Consider the following 20,534-nt stretch of genomic DNA (forward strand, 5'->3'; position numbering starts at 1 on the left):
CGCAAAATGCCTTTGGTTAAATTATATCGAAGCCATTGTTGTTAAGGTGCCAAGCGGTTTCATGCCGAAAGCATCCTCTCTTCTCTATTCCGAAAATACGCTATGTATTACAACACTTGGTAACTTAGCGTCATGTCGCGCGGAGCAAGAGTAAGTTTTCGCGATAACTACTAAAGAAATGAATTGTCACATTCTATCGAGTTATTCGCCCCCACTATACTTACAGAGCAATAAAAAGGAAGAATTGCAACGAATATGAGTATATCTGCTTTCAAAACAACTCTACGGAAAAATAATTTATTCGAGATCACACCGCGTGTCCGACATTGCAAAAGACATTGTACATTATATATGCTACGTCCATTTATACATTTTAGAAATTCATTATCAAATATTATGAAAAATATCATAAAATATTATAATATATATAATATTATAATATATATAATATTATAATATTAAATGTATTTTCTGTGACAGTATTTTTACATTTTGTTTGATAAAAAGTAAAATATATAAACTAAAACTATTTCTGAGCTCGCTGTGAGAGAAATATTAGAAAGTATCCCAGTTAAATGTGATATTTCTAAATTCTCAAAAACAACGTCAAAAATATTCAAACATCTTTCTCTAGACGGACACGCTTTTCAGCTAAAAGAAAACTGCTTATATACACATTATATTCGTCACTTTGAGCAATATGCGTGATAGGAACAAATTTTTTTCCAACTATCGGTCAGTAGGTGCATAAAGCTATCTTTTACGATTTCGTGCAATCATATATTAAATAACGATACACACGGAAATGTATTCATCCCGTAATCATCCCGTTGAAATTCGTTGGAAGCTTACTGATTTCATTAAACGCGGACACGCAATTTAACGAGAGACAAAATAACGTAATCGATAATTACATATCATTAGCAATCTTTGTCAAGACTAACCTTGAGCGATGACGCTGATGAAGAAACGCCAAGTGACTCTGCTCCGCCGAAGGGCGCTGTTTATTTTTTTTCAAATTCATTTCATCATTCAGCACTGTAATCCGTTTTATCCACAGAAGACATCCTGTAGCCTTTTTTTCCTCCACATACAACATGTCGTAAAACATCGCCATATGATCCTTATACATTTATACATCAAATTCACTGGTTTCGAAATTGAATTAGTTTTTTGCACACACTTGTATCACTGTTATCAGGACTTGGTATCACTCTCCCTTCGTGATTTTCCTCTTCCACACTGTGTGTTCGCTGTCCATCTGCCGTATGCCGCTGTTTACTCGAACCCTCCCTCGAATTTGATCAAAACACGTTCGAAGATTACACTTGGCACGAATCATAAATATCCTTGTTGGAGCCACCGCGGTATTAAAGAAAGATTTATCTAAACAATCCTCTAAAAAACACTATATATAAACCGCTTATCTATCGCTAAATACAGACGCGACGGACATCTTCGTACTGCTACTCTATTAATCGTCCTACGACTCTACTTGTGTTTACGATGTAAGAGAATAAATAATAAAATGCTCTCCCTAAAAGATTTCAACACGCTGCTTCATTTTTTTTTCTCTATCATCCTCTCGATCAGATTCGCGCGTCTCATTCTTTCGACAAGTTTAACCCTTTATATCTATCACTCTTTGCATACTCTACCACGCGCTCTACTTGTAGTGCTACACTTTATTACCGATTACTCGCTCTCTCACGGTTTCACATTAACATACATCTTCATCCCTATATATATACATATATGTATATATATATATAGGTTTTTTTTAAATACAATTATTCGATAGAGGTTAACGCGGTTCTGATTAGCATGTGATCCAGTTTTGTTTTACGTTCCCTTTTCTTCTTCTTGATCTAAAAAATCTTGATCCACAACATTCATGCTTATTTTCGCAAATCTTTTGCTGACTCGTCTATACATCTTCGTTTTTCTCATTTTGCTTTTTTCCTCTTCTTCTATTCCTCCTCATCTATTCGTCATCGAGCGCGTTTTACGGGTCTATGACTTCCTCGCCTCTTATCTGCTTCGTTATTTTTTTGGTACAAGCAACATGATTAACACGACAAAATAAGCGTCATTGCTTACAGGGATTATTTGGAGGTCATTGATGAGGATTCAGGTTTGGGTGGGAAGGAGGTAGTAGCTGGAAACAAGGTATAAACGACCCTGAGAGAGATGGAAAGGAAGTTCCACTCCTCGGAGCTCTTTCAACCCTGCGGCGACGTCTGTGGTGAGATTTCAGTGTCGCCATCGCCCGAGCCTGGCTCGCCTTTCGTCTTGTTCTCCTTCTTCCACTTCATTCGTCTGTTTTGAAACCAGATCTTTATCTGTCGTTCCGTCAGACATAGCGCGTGTGCGATCTCGATACGTCGCCGTCTAGTGAGATATCGGTTGAAATGAAATTCCTTTTCCAATTCTAACGTTTGGTATCGTGTATATGTTTGCCGGCCTCTTTTCCTCTCTGGAACAAAACAAATTAAGATGGCCAATTAGTGTAAATTGTTGCATCTTCCAGTATTATTATAGACATGACATTAGTACATAGAGATATATTTCGAATACGGCTACTGATAAATTTAATGAAATACTAAAATATATCTTTTAACGAAGATGACACATTGTGCTTGTATAGATGAAGCGTACAGCTACTTTTCCGTCCAATCATTAAGCTACAGACGACAAATTGACCAGCATATTTAACAAATACCGCAATCAGTGCATCGGAGTCTAAAGAAGTTTTTGTATAAAACTTTCAACGAAAATATCTCCGCGACTTAAAAAGAAATCTCGGGATCGTAAGTGCAGTTCCGCATATGATAGATACCTTAACGATATCCGCGATATGATCTGCGGTCGGCGCGGTACACGAATTCCGAACAAGAATATTAATTATGGTTGCCAAGGGAGCGAGAAAGAGGCGATAAAGACGGAGGGAGGTAGTAAAGAGACAGAGTGCGAGCCTGAGACTGTGTGTGTGAGAAGTCTCACAACTTTACAAGGGTATAAACCGCAAAGGGTTAGCCTGGCGGTATACGAGTGCGAGAGAGAGCAAAACAAGAATGTTTCAGAATGGAGAAGGGAAAAAGGAAGAGAAGCGGCATAAGGATGAGAACTTGAAAGTAAGGAGGGGAGAGGTGAAGAAGAAGAAGAAGAAGAAGAAGAAGAAGAAAACTCTCCTTGGCGAGCATTCGAGGCAAACGCCGCCCGTCGCGCTGTCGGCCGATGAAGATGAATGGCGGTTCTGCTCCGGAGAGAGATGGAGAGATCGCGTAGGTTCCTGAAACGTTCGACTAGACGAAGAAGGAAGGATAGGGAGGAAGAGAAAAAACGCGCGTTAGAAAAAGAAAGGGCAAGAGAGAGAAGATAGAGAGAAAGTTGGGGAGAGAACATGCCCTCTTATTCTCTCCCTTGGGCTACGCTCTCAAATTAACAACATACCAATCTCTAGCGTTCTCTTATAAGCTTTAACGATTTAGGCAACTTCCTTGGCTCTGCTGTTTTTTAAGAAAGTAGTCATTTACTATTCCGCCAGAAAAATATAATAAATATTATAAAAAAAAGATTATGTATAGATGTTTGTGCGTATCACGCGACCTTCTGTTATATAAATATGGACAATGATAAGTGTCGCGTTCTCACAACATTTTTTTATAGAATCGTGCATATTACAAGAGTAAAATATTATCACTGTTGACTGTCAAGCGTACACTGTCGACTGTTCTATGAAAGCTGCATCGTATTAATATTCATTCGTCACGCCGTTAATGAAGATCATGTTCTAGATCTGAAGCTAAATCATCAAAGCGTCCGAGAAATATACGGAACATGTTCAAGTGACTGAATTAATATACGTCCAAAAAATTCCGATCTATTTATAAATTATTTAGATTTATTTGTAATATTTTATACGCTGTAAATAAATAAATTATATCTAATAAATAAATCATATCATAACTTGAATTTTTTTAAAGAAAGCGATTAAAAATAGAAACTATATTCGAACTAGATCGAAAATAATTTTAAACTTTATATATCTTGAAAATTTCAAACTTCTATATATTTTTTATTTAATTTATATCGTTTCTAAACGGTGTTAAGTAATATTAAAATTTGGAAAATGTAGACAATGATATAATCGATCACGTAGTATTTTTAAATTGCTGGCCAAAAATTGGCGAAATACAATAAATATTTTTATTTAAAATTAATTTATCTGAAACACACACACACACACATCTCTACGACCATTTCAAATAAAGATAATCCTGCGCCGACGCGGCGTAATAATCAGGTTTGTTTCGAAAGGTTACTTCGCCCATAAATCCTCTCATGCCACTAGATGTTGCAGAGTAAAGAAATGAATTATTAAACGTTGCATCGAGACGAGTCTGTATTATTTATGAACCGAAACTTATAAAAGAGCTTCCAAGCCGATCGATTTGAAAAACTCAAATCTCGATTAGGCGTATCCGACCTATCCGAGAATTAGGCGGCGATATTGCGAGCATAAGATGCTGAGGTATGCGAGGTTAATTAAAGAGACAGCAGTACTCCATGTTCCCATGTGTGGGTGCACAGATATGATGGTACACATGTACTCGCATAATTAAGCGCACTTATATAGCGATCGCGATATAGAAACAATCGGTAGAAATTCGGTTTTTTATAGATCTCTTTACTCTTTATCTTGAAATATCTTTCTAAAATAGATAAGCAAGATCTAGTTTTCTCCTTCTCGGAACAATGTTACTTCTCGCAGTTATGTAAATCGCTGCAATTCGATTCGAAGGGAGGTATCGTGTGACGCAGACGATTGGTCTTGATAATAAGAAAGTCGTACCGATGACCTAAGTTTGCGCCGGACCGGCGTAACCAGCGCTGCCACGGCTTTCGCGGACGGAGGTGACTTTAAACGCGGGGCAATAAATTAACGGCGTTGGGTTACGCAAGGATCAAATGTCCCCTGGAGTATGCCCGGGAGATTTATGGGTCTGCCTTCACTGGCGCAGCATGAAGGAACGAAACAGAACAGAACGTACACAACCGTGCGGCTTATTATAGGCTAGTTGCTCCGCATCTCCACCTTCCCGCCCCTTCCCTCGCGCTTGCCCGACTGGTCTTTCAGGCCCGCCGCAGGATACACGCAGGACTTTTCAGATTAACAGCTAGCCGGATGTTGTAACCCGCTAATAAGGTGCGGCCACCACTCGCTGCCCAATTAAGCTAAGCTTTACGTGGGCACCGTAAGAGAGACCAGACCTTGAAACGCTCTTCGATTAGATACCCCAGATGTACCCATTAATTTTATCATTCGCTCGCGGTACCAGCGAGCCTTGGATTATATTTACGTCGTTGACAGACATCCATATTAATTACGTGAAATCTTTCACAGATCTTGTCTAAATATTTTCTTGAAATAAATGCTCAGAGATGCGCAACACAAAGCCGGCATTTAAGACCCCGTTCGTTATATCTGCAACTTTTAAGTCTTTATACGCAACTAAAAAAAGACTATCTTTAGGTATTATAAAATGAAATATAATTTTCAAAAAAGAGAGAAAGAGAGAAAATATATTCCAAATAATTTCTATAAATTATTAAAATTATATAGTGCAAGATAATAATAACAAAAGATAACAGAATGTTCAATTTTATCTGCGATGTACAATTATTGATTCACAATCAGTATAATTCTAACGTTGTAAATTTTGCGCAATTTGAATATCTCAATCGAATTGAGATTTAATTTTCGCAAGAGTCGGCGAAGAAAAAAAGCGTCAAGTTTTCCTTACTGTTCGTTAACATTCATAGAAGAAATTTAGGAATCCCCAGGGAGAGAAACCAGAGTATCTGATAGGCGGTTTTCCCTTCTTCTTTGCTTTCTTTCTTTTTTTTTGTTTTCCGGACAGACGAGCAGACAGTCGGACAAGAAGACGGAGTTTGAAAGAGCCCTGAGGTAGAAGGTCGAGATAATGAGCAGCGAGAATGGCTGGTCGCGACATATGCATCTTTACGGGGTATCACTCGGAACATTAAAATTTACTTTTTCTTGCACCTGCTTCTCCAGATAAGAACAGTATGGCCGTCTCGCAAAACTCTCTCAAGATCGAATCGTAACAAATGGGGATTTTTATTTTAGACAAAAAACCAGAATTATAAATTATTAAATGAAACGAACGAATCGAATCGATAAAATGGAGATAATTTTATGTTCTGGGTGCTTGAATTTTAGCCAGACATCGAATAGAAAATTAAACCACGACCTCCATATCGTTCACAATTGCCTCCATGGCGGAGCTCCAAAAGCAAACGGTCCCAGAATTTCTGTGGATTCATTCATCATCATCATCCGTCCCTTCCACCTTCTCTCCTACCGCCTCTCTGTCTCATACAAACACATGCATATACTTATACGTGGGTAAATGCACACGCTCACACATACACATATGTTCTCTTGTCTTCTACTTTTTTTAGCTCCTCCTTTTCTGCCCCCTTTGAACTCCATCGCTTTTCGAATATCTCACGAAACCGCCATCATTATGGCCACCAATCTCGTGGAACGGCTAGTTGGATTATAATAAAATGCACTTCATATTCAAATTGTTTTTTTTTATCTGACGCGCTCTGGATCTACTAATTCGTTTCTTAAATGACTACAAGCTTTATATATACTTGATTAAACTTCCATTAAGTATTATTTGTCTTCATTACGCTTTATGAAGTTTTCTCACATGATTTTGAATTTGCATATGTATATATTTATATAAAATACTTTATATGTAATAAACTTGATATTTAATGATGGTATACATTCTATTTGATGTAAATTTAATTATTAAAATATTTCTTCCGTTATTAATAAAAGAAGTATTAAGAGAAAAAATGAGAGATATTTATTTCACGACATTAGAAAAGTTGTCTGACGTGTTCTATCTGGATCTACTAATTCGTTTCTCAAATGACTACAAACTTTATATATACTTGATTAAACTTGTATTAAATATTGTTTTCGTTACGCTTTATGAAGTTTTCTCACACGATTTTGAATTTGCATACGTGTATATTTATATAAAATATTTTTATATGTAATAAACTTAATATTCATTGATAGTATGCACTCTATTTGATATAAATTCAATATTAATTATAAAATTTCTTCCTCTATTAATAAAGAAGTGTATATTAAGAAAAGAGAAAACAAGAGATATTTCACGACATTAGAAAAGCTGTTCATTTAATTGGATTCTCTTACTATCTTTTGCCAATAACATATGTTCCGTGTCACGCCAATTTATTTGCAATATACATGTTCTAAATTTTGTCTCAGTATAGGAGTGTGCAGTAACAGAAGCTGTACACGAATATAACTGTGTCACGACATGCTTATTTGCCGATTGAGAATACACGAAGGGAGGAGAGAAAGAGCGGAGATGTCATAAATCTTTTCGCACAGAGGATTGCAATTATCCCATGCATTAAAAGCATCGCCGCTATCGATGGTCAAATTCTTTTTCTTGGGTCAACACTTGGAATCGAAATGCTTTACAAAGTATCACGACCGTTGTTTTATCGAAAATAAAAAAGATATAATATATATCGAAAAAAATTCCAAATCTTGAAAACATTTTATATACATATAGTAATATTTTTGTACAATTGTTTTCCTATTAGAAAAAGGTAAAAAAATCATTAAACTGCGTTATGCTCATATTTTTTCTTGTAAAATAATTCTAGCAAAATTCTGATACAAAAATAAAACAAAAAATGAAGAAAATTTATATCGTGCAATATGTATTCGCAACAGTGTTTCGAGATCTTTGGCACTAAGCAAGAATCTATGCACAGACTCACGTTCATCATTTTATTTTGTAGTATAATTTACTATCTGTATCAATTTCTCAGCTTGTGTGTAACGCGTTTCATCTCAAAGAGATGCCAAACAATTTCGCAAAATAAATGTTTCAATGGCACTTGCGTATAAAATAAATTATGCATAATTCATAAATGTCTAATTATAGCATGTTTAACTCATGTTGCATTTTATGATACAGAAAACATGTGTGAAATTAATATATTAATTTTATCATCTCTCATAGTACTCAGCACTTTAAAAATATTAATTCTATGTTTGAATTTTAAGATAATGAAACAACAAAACATAAATATACAAGTAATTTTAAAAGCATATAAAAAATCTTGAAAAATTAATATTATTAATTAACAATGAGACGAGAAAACAAGACACAGAGAGCATTCTTAAATGTGCCGACATCTGTGAGCATATTCAGGGACTCGTGCCGTTTTCTTCGTTTAACTGGCAGTAAACTACGAGCCATGGTGTCGTCATAACTATACTGTTTATCGGCCAATCCTGAAGCAGATACTTGGGATCAGCTTCTGAACTTAACCGAAAGATGGTACGAGCAATCATTGACGGAAGGAAGTGTGTATTTGCGAGTAAAAAGATCAAAGATTTTTTAAACAAATAAAAATAAAAAAATATATAATGTGAAAACATTTTCAAAAAGATAAAGCACCACTAATTAGTTTTTAATGTTTTTTCTTAATTAAAGAAATTAAATTGTTCTCAACAATGCAAATAATTGCTTCAATTTCACTTAAACCGATTTTCCAATATACGATTCAATAATACGTGTAAGAGAGAAAAATCGTAATATATAAAAACAAGAAATAAAAATGAGTCAGTTTAAATATCCGTGTTGACATCTATACACATACCTTTAATCACTTTCTCCTTGTTTTTAAAACATAACTCAGAAATGCATTACTTACACATAAAAAATTAATTACATTAAAAACTTAATCAGTCTTAAAAATATAATTACACTTAATCATGTTGAAAATTTAATTACAAATGCTTAATTTGTACTTTATCTATACTCGAAGACACGGAAAGAAACTGCTTCTACGAGGAACCACGAGCGACTGAACAGTAAGAAAAGTAAAAAGTTAAAAGTGGTGCACCATAATTTTTTTTCTCAGGTGGTAACAACCTGGCAGGATTAGGCAATACAAAGACATCACTCTTCACAGTATTGGAAACCATCAATCAAGAAGAAAACGAGAAGATGAATCAGCAGGGTTCCACAACTTGTTCACAACTGTCTACGTTTGACATCTTTTACTTAAGTGGAGGTGTAACCGTATTGTCACTTCATTATTACCACTTTGAATGAAAAGTGTTGAGTACCATAAAAAAACGCAAGAATTGTCAAACTGTCCTCAAAAACATATTATGAGCGATCTGTGTGTTTAAGTATCAATGCTAATGTATTATTTAATTGTTTAAATCTCTATATATACACAAATACAAATATATTGACGCGCGCGCGAAACGAGAGACATATGTATAATAATTAAAACATTTTTGAAATAAAAAAACATTAACTTTGCTATTTCATAATGTGTAATTAAGTTTTACGTGCGATTGCATTTAAGTTTCAAACTCAAGAAAATGATTAAAAATATATATATGTATATATGCATCAATATGATATTTAAACTGATACCTATTTTTTTAATTTCTAAATTATATTTATATAAGAAATTTTTTTATAAATAATTTTTATATAAGTTACAATTAACTTTTCTATTTCACGCGAAATGAATCGATGAGATAAACTACGAGTGAAAATAAATTATATCACGAATAAAAACGGATATACGTCGACTTTTGCGATCTCAAACGGCAACGACGACGCGTAGAAAAAAAATAACACTTATTGTGATCCGATGAATGTGAAAAACCAGCAGACAAGCTAAAAGGACGGCGCAATAAATAACTCTGCTCGTGATGTATCTAGAGACATTGTGCCAATTCTGAACCGGTTGTCGTACGAATTCGGTCTAGTTTTGTGCGGCGTTGCATAAATTTAAAAGTCGACCACCCGCTACCTGAGAAACGTTAGCTCTTTACAAGATCTCTTTGGTCTTCTTTCTGCGGTCACGAATCGAATGAAACCTTCATTCTTTTGAAAGCAACAGTGTTATGCATTTCGTTTAACAAGAGATCAGGTGCCGTGTAAAAATCTTTTTTTTAAATAAATTTGAATGTATCCTATTGAAGAGCTAAATGTGAATTACGTATAATTTTCAGAACTATTTAATAAAGTTCTAATATTTCAATAAAGTTTTAACATTTTAATACAAATTTCAATGCAAATTTAATAAATTTAAAAAATAAAATTCCGTCGCGCATATCATTGTACGTATTTTATAAAAATATTACACTTACCAAATTGACTCCTCATCCAAGGGTATAGTGGGCTTGGTATGTTCGAGCTTGCCGCAGCCTGAGTCGCGCCTTGCTGTTGTTGACTGAGTGACGACGCAACGACACCTTGATGCTGTTGAGCTTGCTGCTGCTGCTGCTGCTGCTGCGGATGCATTCCGCTTTGTCCCTGTTGCGACGCGGTTTGAGATGGTTGTTGCTGTTGATACATCATATGTTGTTGTTGCGCTTGTAAATGCTGATGTTGCGATTGTTGTTGCGGATGCTGCGACTGTTGCGTCTGCATATGCGGGTGCTGACTATGCATTTGGTGATGCATCTGCGATTCGACGAGAGGAGGACTGTCCGGTCCGTCGAGAACGCTGCCCTGATGATCGACAGCAGCCGCCTGAAGTTTGCAACTGGCGTAGACGATGGGGGTGGACGGATGTCCGTTGGGAGTTGGCGTAGGTCCCATGTGACCCATACCGGGATTCGGAGACGTCGACCTGTAACCAGCCATGCCGTCCATACTTCCGTGTTCCTGCTGATGCTGATAATAGGCCGCGTTCCGCATGTCGATCCGATTGTACGGGGGAAACCTCGGATAAGGCACGTCCTGACCTCCCGTAGATCCTCCATAATGGTGGGCGGATACTCCTTGACGTAACAAACTCGGGTCGCAGGGTTCACCGGCTTGCTGGGACTGCTGCTGAATCGACTGTGTTTGCTGAGGTACCTGTACGGCCGCACCATAGTGCTGCTGATGCTGATGCGGGTGTTCCACCCCGCCATTTCGCAGGTCCGGGATATACGAATTCGCGAAGTACGAACTCATGCTACTGTCCCACCTGTCTCACCTGCTAATGTCACTTTTCTACGTTGCTGACGGGCTTTCCTTTGGTTATCCTCGGCTGATTTATATGATTTTTCTTCTTTCTCTCTGTCTCTTTCTCTTCGTATATTTATTTTGTTTTGTACTCTTGCGTGCGGACACACTGACACACGTCTTTACATAGATACAGATTTATCACTACAAAATTGCATTTCTCTCCGCGAATCTTTTACTTTTCTTCTCACTCAATTCTCACGCACTCTTGGACAGCACAAGCACACGTATATATATTTATATCAAATTATCATTATCGTGGATCAAATGTGTACATCATTTGACTTTATATCACACTGAGCTCACTACCGATAAAATTATAAACTGGAGCACTACAGAACCTTTAATTAGCGAAGAAAGGGGAGAGTATACCGCGTATACGAGATGGTGGCGGAAGATGTAATCAAAGTTCTTCTTCTACCCTGGTGTGACACCTTCGTTCAAAGCGCCAAGCCACTCCAGACCCGTTTCGTTCCTCTTTCCACCCTACAATCGAAGTTACGCCGCACCTGTAACAAAAAGAAGAAAGCCACGTGTCACATTATACAATATTACATTACATTAAATACGGTTTGCATATGCATATCATAAATATTTCGCACAATATAAAACGTTTTACTTAAAAATGACAATTATATCGAAATTATTAAATTTGTATTACTACTAACAATAAAAAGAATATAAAATATTAAATAATAAGATAGTGTTATAACAGATAATGCAATAATCATAAATAAATTGCACAATATATCATTAGCAATTCCAAAGAAAACATGTCTCCATTTTTAGTAACGTTAAGGTATAAATCTTTTATTCTAATATTAAAAAATAAGCTATTATCGTTAGAGAAATCAGTCAAAAATGATAATAACGACAACGTCGATATATTTTGGAGATTCCACGATATCTAAACATGCAGCGTCACGGACGCAACCAAAAGCTCACTTTGCATGATCTTTGTCAAGCGAACTGAATGAACTGAAAGCAGAGTTTAGCTCTCTGAATGACAGAAGGCGAGTTACACATGTGCTCGTCACGGTGACGGCCATCGCACAGACGCCAAACTTATTACAGTGTTCTGTGTGGGCGGGCTAAGCGATCGTTAAATTTGGAAAAATTTCCATCCATTAGGCAGCATGGCCACTTCCCACCAAAAACCTTCCCCTCGCATCAATCTCTTTTTCGGAAGCTTTGTGAAGCTACCGACGTATGTGTCGTGTGAAATTAGTAGGACGGACGCATATTACTCATATTTACTTATATTTATACTCAATATGCTCAGTATTAATTAACTTGTAAATATAATAGAGATATTTAAGAATTTTGAAAGAAAGATCGATACACAATTGGCAATCGATTTCAATTTTTCTATAAAATAACTTTATTTAAACGCAAATGATTATAAAACGCCAATCAAATCTTTTCAAAATATATTTCTTGATATAAAAATATCACATTATTATTTGTAAATTGTTTCGGAATTAAAATAAAATATTACATCTTGATCTAGAAATTACATAAAAGTAATTGCTAATTTTAAATTGTAAAACGTGAAAAAGAACAGTAAATATAAAAATATGATTGAATTGAATATAAAATTATACTCTTTATTGTTAGCAGAGAAACTGCAGTAAGTAAATAATGTCAAAATAAAGTAATTAATAAATAGCAATTAATAATCTCTATTAAGTTCTCTACTTCTCTAAACATGAACATATACAATACAAAAATTAAAAATTATGATGTATATCAATTGATTTTTTATCGACTGAAGCAGGAAGCTTCCTCTTTTAAAAGAACAAGTCGATCTATCGATTCCAAATCGAAACCTTCTCTACCGACTGTATTTGATGTATTAAAGATCTTGCACAACTTCTTCAAATAAAAATAATTAATTTTTTCAACTGTTTGATGTTAATAATTTATTAATCTTTCTAGTTTTAATAGGTTCGTGGTTTAAATTTTGGCTAAGTATACATATAAAAAATTGATGAAAACTTCAAATTAAAAAGAACTTTAAACTGTATATTATTCGTATATACACCGTTACGTATAAAAAGCAATAGCTTTAAGGTATTAGTAAGTGATTAATGAAAAAAAAGATTTATTAAAAACATATTCATCGCGTCTTTCATAAGTAATTTGAAAAATTTGTTTCGCGTCGAAAGGATACCTAAAGATATACACGTGGATATACATAATACAATAGTGTTACGAGTAGTATGACAATGTGAGGGTGACGCTAGACACGGAGTTAGGAGCGGGCTCAAATGTGCAACGGGTCGTCGTAGCGGGTGTGAAGAGTGAAGGGTGCGAAGGAGGGGTGAGAGAGGTGCGGCCCTTGGGAGTTTGCTGTACACGAGAACGGGTCGGACGCGGGACGATCGCGATTAACATTCCGGCCGCTAGCTTGCTGTTCGCGCGGCGCTTTCATTAATTCCAGCGTATTGATTCCACGGATTGATGAATGGCCGCCGATAGCGATTCCACGCGCTCGCTGCCCCCATCACCTTCCACCCTCCTCCCTCGCCGTCCACCCCATTCCCTTACATCCCTCGCGTATAAATTCAACCTCTCGCAGGATTTGAACTCAATTCCCGCTCCGTAAATTCCCCTTTATGTATTCTCCTCTGAAGTGCAAGTATTTGGACCCGATTGATGCGGGCGACGTACTTTTCGCAGCTTCGCACTTTCCGTGGAATCCATTTCTTCGATTCAATAGCGGCAAAACGTATGATTAATATAGTTGATTTCTCAAACTATATGAGGACAATTTTAACAAAATATATTACTTACACTTTTTAAATCAGAATAACCTAAAGAAAGAAACAGAACTTTGTAGAACAGTTGTTCTTCCTTCTGTATACAATATGATACTAATTACTCCAAATTCAAAATAATTATAACCAATAGGCATTTAGACTTTGTTTGGTGGTGACATCGATCGGAAAGATCACAGACCAACTAACTAATTTAAGGCTCTAAGAAGTGTATAATAATACCAGCAGATGGCGATGGTGATAGCACGGAAGAAGAGGAAAAAACAGGGTGGAGCGTGTCTGACAGCTGGGTGGGTTCGGGTCCAAGGTGATTGAAAACAGGGTGGAGCGTCATGTGACGCCATGGTTGGATATGGAAGTGACGTCATATAGCTACGATGGCCTCTAGTTAGCAAAATGGCCTCTGGATAGAAGTTTCTTTGTCTCTCGCAGTCCCTTATCTATTATACTTCAATCTGTCGAAAATGGTTGATGCGCCGACTATATTTTACGTCAGGCGCTCTTATCCCGGAAGAACACATTATTTCTATTACGTCATTATTTCAATTTTGAAAAAAATGAAAAGAATTATCTAATTAAATAAAAAAAATAAATATCCGTTTATATCTGAGATGAGAATAGTAAAGATATTAGCATTTTCATAATTATAAATAAATATCAATCAAATAAAGAATAATAATCAAATTTGACACTTATTGGTAATCATTTTTTTAAGGTACAAAAAAAGTATAAAGAAAATGACAAAAAGTGTGTCGAGAGATCTATGTCACCAGTTGATGTAGATAAAACGGTCAGTTCAAATAAACGATGTCGTGTTGTAGGCAGCTGTATCCCTAAAGAGTCAGCCATAAATGGCACTTAGATTTGACGGTTATGGAACTCGTAGCTCGTGTCGGTCGTTCGCGCCTCGTAAAAGAGTCGTAAACTAAGCACGTGATAAACTGAACGCTCTTCCGATGCCACGTACAGCAGTAGCGTTATATTAAAAAGTTACGAGCTCCTGACCTTGCACTACGTAACACGTAGTGGGTTTATATCTCCAGCCCTTAACGCATTCGTTTTCAGGTAGTTTTAAATGCAGAAAAATAAGTAAAGATCAAGTAATAAAATAAAAGTGGAGTATAAGAGACGTAATGTCAATTAATAATATATAATTAACAATAGCCATTGTTAGAAGTCATTAATACTGATCTATATTTTGTATTTTGTTAATGCAGCTATTATCTTTCATATTTTACGAATAAGCTGTTAATATGATAACCGAGAACCCACTTTTTCATAATATGCTCCCCATATACGCACACATGCAATTACACAAGGTGGGCGCGCGAAAAAGCGGATGCACTAATAACTATCATTATATACAACATATAATTTCGAACAAGATAGCTCGTAAAGGAAAGAGGCGATTAATTGCAAGGGAATTTTAAATCTATAATAATATTGATGCATATTCATGAGATATCACGAGATGTTGCGAGATATAGTCTCTATTACGTAAAATAATCCATTTTATATAGAAACAGGATGACAATATTTTTTTCAACTCCATATTACACCATAATCGAATTTGTTATATGAATTCGATATTGCTGTCGTATGATTTATTCGCCTGGCGGAAGTACTCGGGCATTAAACCTGTCTGGATTGCTGTACCATTGTACAATGAATTTACATTTTAACGCGTTATTATACGTATATATCACGATTTTTAATGATGCTGAAAATTACGAAAATTAATTATAACAAGTATAAAAGGACGATTTAATTATTAGATTTTTAGTCAACATTACATTTTTTTCAGTATTATTTTAACATGCGATATTAATTTGCTATTAATTGTATATGTATCAAGAGTATAAATAAAAAAAATTAACTCTCTTCAAAAAATAAAATCTTATATTCAAATTAAACTTGATAAATCAACGAGTCATCCATTTTTTTATAAATATGATATTTGTGTTATAAAAATTAAACACGTGAGAATAAAATAATGCGCTGTGCTAAATATATTATCATATAATAAAAAATATTGTAGCAGAGAAAGAGAAGGGAAGCGTGGGGGGAAAAATATATGCCAACAAACGACCACCAGATTTAGCGAGGAACGCGGCGGCAGCATCTCAAAGATACCGTTACGCGCATTAAAAGATGTCCAGTTGGCGGGAGGTCGTGGCGGCATTAAAGGGTGTTCGCGATCAAGGATTCCGGCGCACACACGAGCATACATACACACATATTCGGATGGTATCGGTATCCCGATTCTTGTAACGTCGTCTGCGAGGATGTATGCGCTTCCGCTTGTGTGTGTCTATATGTGTAAGGACGATGCAACGATGAACACACGGGCCACGCGCGCCATGTGTGTGTGTGTGTGTGTGTGTGTGTGTGTGTGCGAGCAGATCAGTCGACACGCATGTGCGATTAGCATAATCGAGTCGAGCTGCAGGGAACCAGTTTGCAAGGCCACTGAAAAGCCGGCCGATCCCCGTCTACCGGCGCGCACGATCCATCCGCAACCAACGCCGATAACGTCAGCTGAATGCGAGATCGAGGATGGTGTGCGGCCGCTCGCGCCTCACGGATTGCGAAATGGAGTGCGAACGGGTGTTACGTGAGCCTTCTCTCTCTCTCTTTCTCGAATTACGAGAGAGACTCTTCGATAAGATACCTGACCGTAGATATAGCTGCCACTTAATACCGTATAATGGCTATCTATATGCGCGTGTGATGCGCGTGTACGATATGTAAGTACTATGCTATTCAGATTCCGATAAATGACGAGAAATTATGCCGATAGCGCGTTTACCTAATGAAGACTCTCTCGATTAATTTTCCTAAATGATTAATGTGATTAGTAACATATTGAGTTTTAACAAATCGTTAAAATTATGGTAATTTGAGCTATCGCCTCTTTATCGCCTCTTTATCGCCTATTAAATATTGAGGAGGAATATTGAATATATTTGAATCTATATTGAATATATTTAAATACACACATAAAATTTACCTGCTATAAAAAATTAATCGATATAATCTATTCTGATATGTAAATGTTGATTCAGTTACGTATTAAAACTTAATGTTAATTATTTCGTAATATATATAAATTCCGGTTTTATTAGTTTTAAATGCAAATGCGAGTAACTGCATGTTGACTTTCTAATTAGATGTAATGTAAAAAGATTACACTTTAATAAGAAGATATCAGAGAAAATAGGCATCTCCAAAAACCCGAACGCATGCCTTTTTTTAAATGAAATCCATCCATCTCAGGCTTATCCAAGTTCATCGAGAGCAAAGGACCCTTCCTTTTACATCCATACCGCTCATCGCCGCCATAATTCCTCTTAATGATAACAGTTAACTGACCGCAGCACATAGATATGAACGAATACATCTGTGCAAGATGATCTGAGTCGGGAGTGTCCATCCGCTTTTTTGTTCCTTTTTCATCTCACTCAGCGAGGGGCGAACGAAGAGAGAGAGAGAGAGAGAAACGCCATTTTATTCTTACGTCAGTGAAAATTTGGCCTGATCTATATATTTTCAAGATACTTTTGTGTAAGAAAAATACGGAAATTATAGAAGCATTTATTTCAATGATTGGAAAATTTCGGTGTTATTCGTAACGTCGAAATATTTAATAAAAACAGATGTTTATTTATTTTTTTTTGTTAAGGAACCCGGCTGGGAAGATTATTCTCCGTTTAAAGGAGAAGATAATGCGGATTAAAACTGTCACCTGTGTGAATAGCGTAGATAATTTTGTTATTCACTACAACTGCACTGTGTTGCATAAATGGATCGGTTTGTCGTTTTACTTTAGACGCCTTATAATCGCAAAGTTACTTATTTTACATTTACAACTGCGCATTATACGATACACAGGAGTAGGCGCAGCGTATATATCTACGCGTTATATTCTGCAAAGAAAAAAAAGAGACCTAAATTTATGTATATAATTTTTTTGCGACACAGTAAATGTTTTCTGTTGAAATTTTAATTTCCACACACTCCGCTACGTGCCATTCATGTGACATTAATTATATTTATATTGTAAAGTTATATATTTTCTCATATGCGAAGACATATACACACATACACAAGCAAGCGATTTAAGAATGCAAGAGGTGGCATGATAAACGAGCTTCGATAACTTGGTTTCCGTGTTTAACATATAGTGCTGCTTTAATTACGCGGAATTTATTAACCTATTAAAAGCAATTAGTATAGTAGCATATTCTGTAATCTAAAGAGATTGGAATCATATTCATAAAGAATAATTGCAGAAGACTCTTGTAAGTTATATACCTAAAACTAATTACTATTACAAACGGGAGAATATAAATTCCATTCATGAATGTGCATGCGATTGTGTCAGTATTAGTAGCTATTTGTAAAACAGATTAAAGTTAATCATCGTGAGAAAGCTTTTGAATACTTTTAAATATTTCTAAAAAAAGATTACGTATAATAATTTCTTACGAAATTATGTACACCATAATTGCAAAGATCAATGAACGAAGGAGAATGCGAAAAAATCTAGAATGTTAATAATATTAAACACAATAATAATATTAATAAATTTAATTTAATTTAATTTAAGAGTAAATTAAGTTAAATTAAAATAAATTATAATAATATCAATAGTATCAATTAATATTGAATATATATTTAAAGAAAAAAAAAAAAAAAAAAAAATTTCTATTTTATGTTTATAGTTTTCTCGGTCAATTGATAAAATGCATTTACGAGAAGCGATATAAAAAGAAAGAAATAAATTGGAGCGCGACTAAATTGCGTAAAATATATCTTCTCAATTTTGCGTGACTTCTTCCCCGCGGGATACTCGATACCCTTCTATGGCTTTCTAAGCCGAAGCCTATAGGGGGTTCGATTTTACCTTAGGCAATTTCGGCTGGTAGCCAGGAGAGATCGAAAAGGGTCTCTGCACGAGCGCTCTAGAATTTCGCAACTTTCACATTTTTTCAAACGCAAACGTTTCTCATCCGCATCGTCGGAATTTGGAACGCTTTCTCTTTTCGTCTAGGCCGGGAGGGATTGCAAGCTCGTCTAAAAGGGACCGACGGCGGTCAGTCGCTCTCTAATTCTAGTGCGTTAAAGACAAACCACATCCCTTTATTTTCGTGATTTCCTTCGTAATGCAAGACACGAGGCCTCTAATAATGCCGTCATCAGAAGGGACACGTTGAAAGTGTTATACTCACAATTTCGGTTTAGACGGACGGACGGAACGTTAATCTTGGTCGAAGCCTTGGTCAAAGTAATTTTGTAGCACGGGTTTTACTACAAACTCCAGACGAGATCATTAACGGTTCACCGGAATGAAAGTAGATTGTCACCGCGCCCGTAAGGAGTGTCATTCTTAGATCTTGCGAGTGTTTTGAGGTGATGGGTCAAGGGTTAATCATTCCAGATTTCGCTTAATTAACGGAAAGACTAATGGAAGCTGAATTATCTCGCGGCTAGATGGTATCGCGAGGTGGTGGAAGTTTTTTAAAAGAGCCGTAAGTTTCACCCGAGCGAAATGCACCCTGTAAGATAACTATGTGTCCGCGTATATGACGGAACTAAATTAAATTTCCAAGTAAAACATCTTGCGCACATCGTGTATCCGTACAAACGCAGAAGGTGTTTAATCTAAATTAATTTCGCGACTATTGTATATGTCATTATTTCAATGTCCTAAGCTATACAAATAACATACATATATGTATATGGAGGTTGATTTATTTTAATTAATAATGGTTTTCTCTTTAAAAAATAATTATAAAACTATATTAAATTTGAAAAATTAGACATGCATCTCTGACAGATTATTGCATGAATAAAAAAAAAATCCATTTGATCATATATTATTATATTATTTAATTGTTTAAATTCAATCTAATTTTTCCGTTATTTTAAGATGAGTCATCTTGCATATAAAAAATAAATATATGTATAACATCGTAAAGACGTAAAATTTTGTGATTGACGTCGCAATTTATCTTATTATATTGATCATTTTCATTCATCGTAACGCACTTTCCCGTGATTTAAATTAGATAATTAAGATTCATGATCTAAACTAGTTACTTTCCGGAGGGACGATGTAGAAAGGGTAGAGACACTCGGATAATTCATAATTTATGCGTATGTGGGTGACCGATGAGACGACGAGAGCTTGCACGTGGCTACGTAATATCAGGGGAATCCTTTGTTACGACGGATTTTTAAAGTTTACGTTATTATACCGTATCAGAGAAGAGAGAAGGAGTAATAAATCCGAAATTTGATTTGATTGCCGGACCCCCGTATAGAAAAGTTCGACGATTTTCAAGATCATTAAAAATCATAATTTTTCGGCATCATAAATTATTCTACGCAAAAAAAAGGTGGTGCGTATATATACCTTTATACACAATGTGGCGACAACGAACTCGAAATTACGTGGCCGAGCCTTTATTTCGTCGCGAGCGTGAAGGGGTATCTATATAAGACCGACGAGACACGGCGGAAAGTACAAAGTTTTGACGTCACCCTATAAATCAACCAACACACTCGCTCGCTCAAGACGTTGCACGAACACATCCTGGGTTGAAGTTTTGCTCAC

The 20,534-nt window shown here is 35.8% G+C and overlaps 1 protein-coding gene across 9 annotated transcripts in view; it reads right to left on the bottom strand.

Moving 5' to 3' along the window:
* Positions 1 to 433: 433 nt before the first annotated feature.
* Antp (homeotic protein antennapedia) overlaps positions 434 to 20,534 on the bottom strand; it is a 244,257-nt gene continuing 224,156 nt past the window's right edge. For 7 of the 9 annotated variants that reach the window (XM_083048201.1, XM_083048199.1, XM_083048202.1 and 4 more), the window contains 2 exons: positions 10,271 to 11,644; positions 434 to 2,476 (listed from right to left, as the gene is read on the bottom strand). In XM_083048201.1, the coding sequence (XP_082904327.1) occupies positions 2,223 to 2,476; positions 10,271 to 11,084 (1,068 nt within the window). In that variant the 5' untranslated portion in view covers positions 11,085 to 11,644 and the 3' untranslated portion in view covers positions 434 to 2,222. Of the gene's footprint in view, positions 2,477 to 10,270; positions 11,645 to 20,534 lie in introns of those variants that run through there. The other 2 variants (XR_014426233.1, XR_014426236.1) reach the window with 1 other exon arrangement.

The sequence above is a fragment of the Prenolepis imparis genome, unplaced genomic scaffold (assembly GCF_030444845.1).
Source record: "Prenolepis imparis isolate NDT839.2.m4 unplaced genomic scaffold, iyPreImpa1.0 SCAF_10, whole genome shotgun sequence".
In the NCBI taxonomy this organism is placed as follows: Eukaryota; Metazoa; Arthropoda; class Insecta; order Hymenoptera; family Formicidae; genus Prenolepis; species Prenolepis imparis.